At 48.7% G+C, this 2,068-nt stretch overlaps 1 protein-coding gene across 1 annotated transcript; it reads left to right on the top strand.

The window, feature by feature from the left end:
* The first annotated feature begins 827 nt into the window (after nt 1-827).
* On the top strand, nt 828-1,502 carry LOC115666154 (early nodulin-75-like). The gene has a single exon (XM_030587933.2). The coding sequence runs from the start codon at nt 828-830 to the stop codon at nt 1,500-1,502; it is 675 nt and encodes a 224-aa protein (XP_030443793.2).
* Nucleotides 1,503-2,068: the final 566 nt, after the last annotated feature.

Raw genomic sequence — 2,068 nt, 5'->3', positions numbered from 1 at the left:
CATTACGTATCAGATTATCCTCTTACAAACACTCTTTTCTTGCTGGGTTTTCTGCTACTATAGCTAGAAACGGTGGGCGGCACTGTGACGCGCTTACTCATCAAATGAGAACATTAGTCATCTAATAATCTTGTGTTCACTATCACGTTGGAAAATTCCCTATGCTCAGGTATGGTGCAAAACTTAGATTTCTATAAGTTAAATTACTAGTGAAGAGTTTTCATTGCCCAAATACCATATCGATGTGACACGATAAAAATTAATCGAAGAACCAACGACGTTTGTGGAGACTTGGCCATTTCATACATCGACATGAAGTTGATACGAAACCTTAATATGATAGCATGGATCCGTCTTATGAAAAACATTTAGCATTGATCTGCAATTGATTATAGCTAGTGAAGCTTTTGACTTGAATCAGAATGATAAGGATGTTTCTTAGATCCATTATTATTGTAATTAGACTCTACACGAACACTTTTACAATTTTCACACACGAAAAAACGCGGAGTATAACCATAAATAGAAGTTCTTCATGAGCATCAATCTTCTCAAAGATGGATTCGCACAATGCAAAATTGGACTGATGAACATTCGATTACAGAGTGATAAGGCCAGTAGGGCACCTCACTTTCATATTCCCAGTCCGATCTATTCAACCTCAGTGGTTGGAAAGCGCAAGTGGGGCCCTACTAAAAGGAAAATCCAAAATACTGAGTGACGTGATCGGTGACGACGACAATAGTCCCGAAGCCCCTATAAATAGAGACACTGACACTCCCATCACTCCACTCCCACACCATCAGCTCTCTCACACATCCTCCCCAATGTCTTCCAAGTACTTGCTAGTTTTGCTCCTGGGAACGGCGCTTTTCGCCGCCGCGGTCCTCTCCGACGGCCATCATCCTTTCAAAAAAGAGCACAAGCCACACCACAAGCACCACCCCGGCAGTCGTCGTCTCTTGGAGACAGCCGAAGCCGACGACTCGCACCACCACCACCACCACCACCACCACCCTCATGAGCATGTTCTCGTCGAGGAGGTCGAAAAAGAAGACTCCCACAAAAAGCCATTCCCAGGAAAGAAGCCGCCCCACCACCCTGGCCACATGCTTGCCGAGGAAGTGGAAGCCGATGAAAAAAAGAAGCCATTCCCCGAGCACAAACCCCCGAAGAAAGGCGACAAGCCGCCGCCGAAGCACAAGCCGCCCCACGAGGGTCACATTCTCGTAGAGGAGGTGGAAGAGGACTCGAAGAAGCCTTTCTCTGAGCACAAGCCGCCCAAGAAAGGTGAGGAGCCGAAGAAGGGAAAGGGAGAGAAACTACCACCGAAGCACAAGCCACCACACGAGGGACACATTCTCGCAGAGGAGGTGGAAGAGGACTCAAAGAAGCCGTTCCCTGAGCACAAGCCACCGAAGAAAGGCGAGGAGCCGAAGAAGGGCAAGGGAGAGAAGCCGTCGCACCACAAGCCACCGCACAAGCCCCCCACCGAGAACTGAGTGTGCGTTCTTCAATGAATGTATATGTCGTGTGCTTGTCACGTACTCAAATAAGAGCTGTTCCTTACAGTACTGATTTGACTTCCAAATAACCATCACATTAGAAAAAAACTAAACATTCAAAAAAGAAAATGAGCAATGCACAAATAGAGTGATCGAAAGGGGAGGAATGGAATGCGCGCCCCTTTGTTGTCGACGATGATTAGAGGTCTTCCCCGGGCCACCAACCACTAGGCAAAGGCTGCCTAGGCATCGCAGCCGCCACGCTTGGGCCAGGGCGACCCTTTCACGATCGTGGCTAGGGTTGTTGCAGCCACCACCTAGCGAGGGCCCGCTCTTGTTGAGGGTGGCAGCCCTCCCTGATGGCCCAACAAGGGCCCCCCACCCTCGTCGGCGATAAAGGGGATGATGGCGCCATCCCCCTTCTTGTGCCTCCCTGCCTGCCCGATCCCCTTCTCCTTTCTTTATTAAATTTCCCCATAAGTAAACAAGAGCACGTGGACAAAATAGTAAGGGAAAGAGCGGGTCCGATTTTTATTCTGAAAATGATATTAGTGGCCGTGGCT

The sequence above is a fragment of the Syzygium oleosum genome, unplaced genomic scaffold (genome assembly GCF_021117445.2).
Source record: "Syzygium oleosum isolate NSW1041296 unplaced genomic scaffold, Sole_v2.1 Sole_v2.01, whole genome shotgun sequence".
In the NCBI taxonomy this organism is placed as follows: Eukaryota; Viridiplantae; Streptophyta; class Magnoliopsida; order Myrtales; family Myrtaceae; genus Syzygium; species Syzygium oleosum.
This window is presented reverse-complemented; position numbering and strand designations above follow the sequence as displayed.

Coding starts and splice junctions, on each gene's coding strand:
- LOC115666154 (XM_030587933.2), top strand. CDS start 828: ATGTCTTCCAAGTACTTGCTAGTTTTGCTCCTGGGAACGGCGCTTTTC.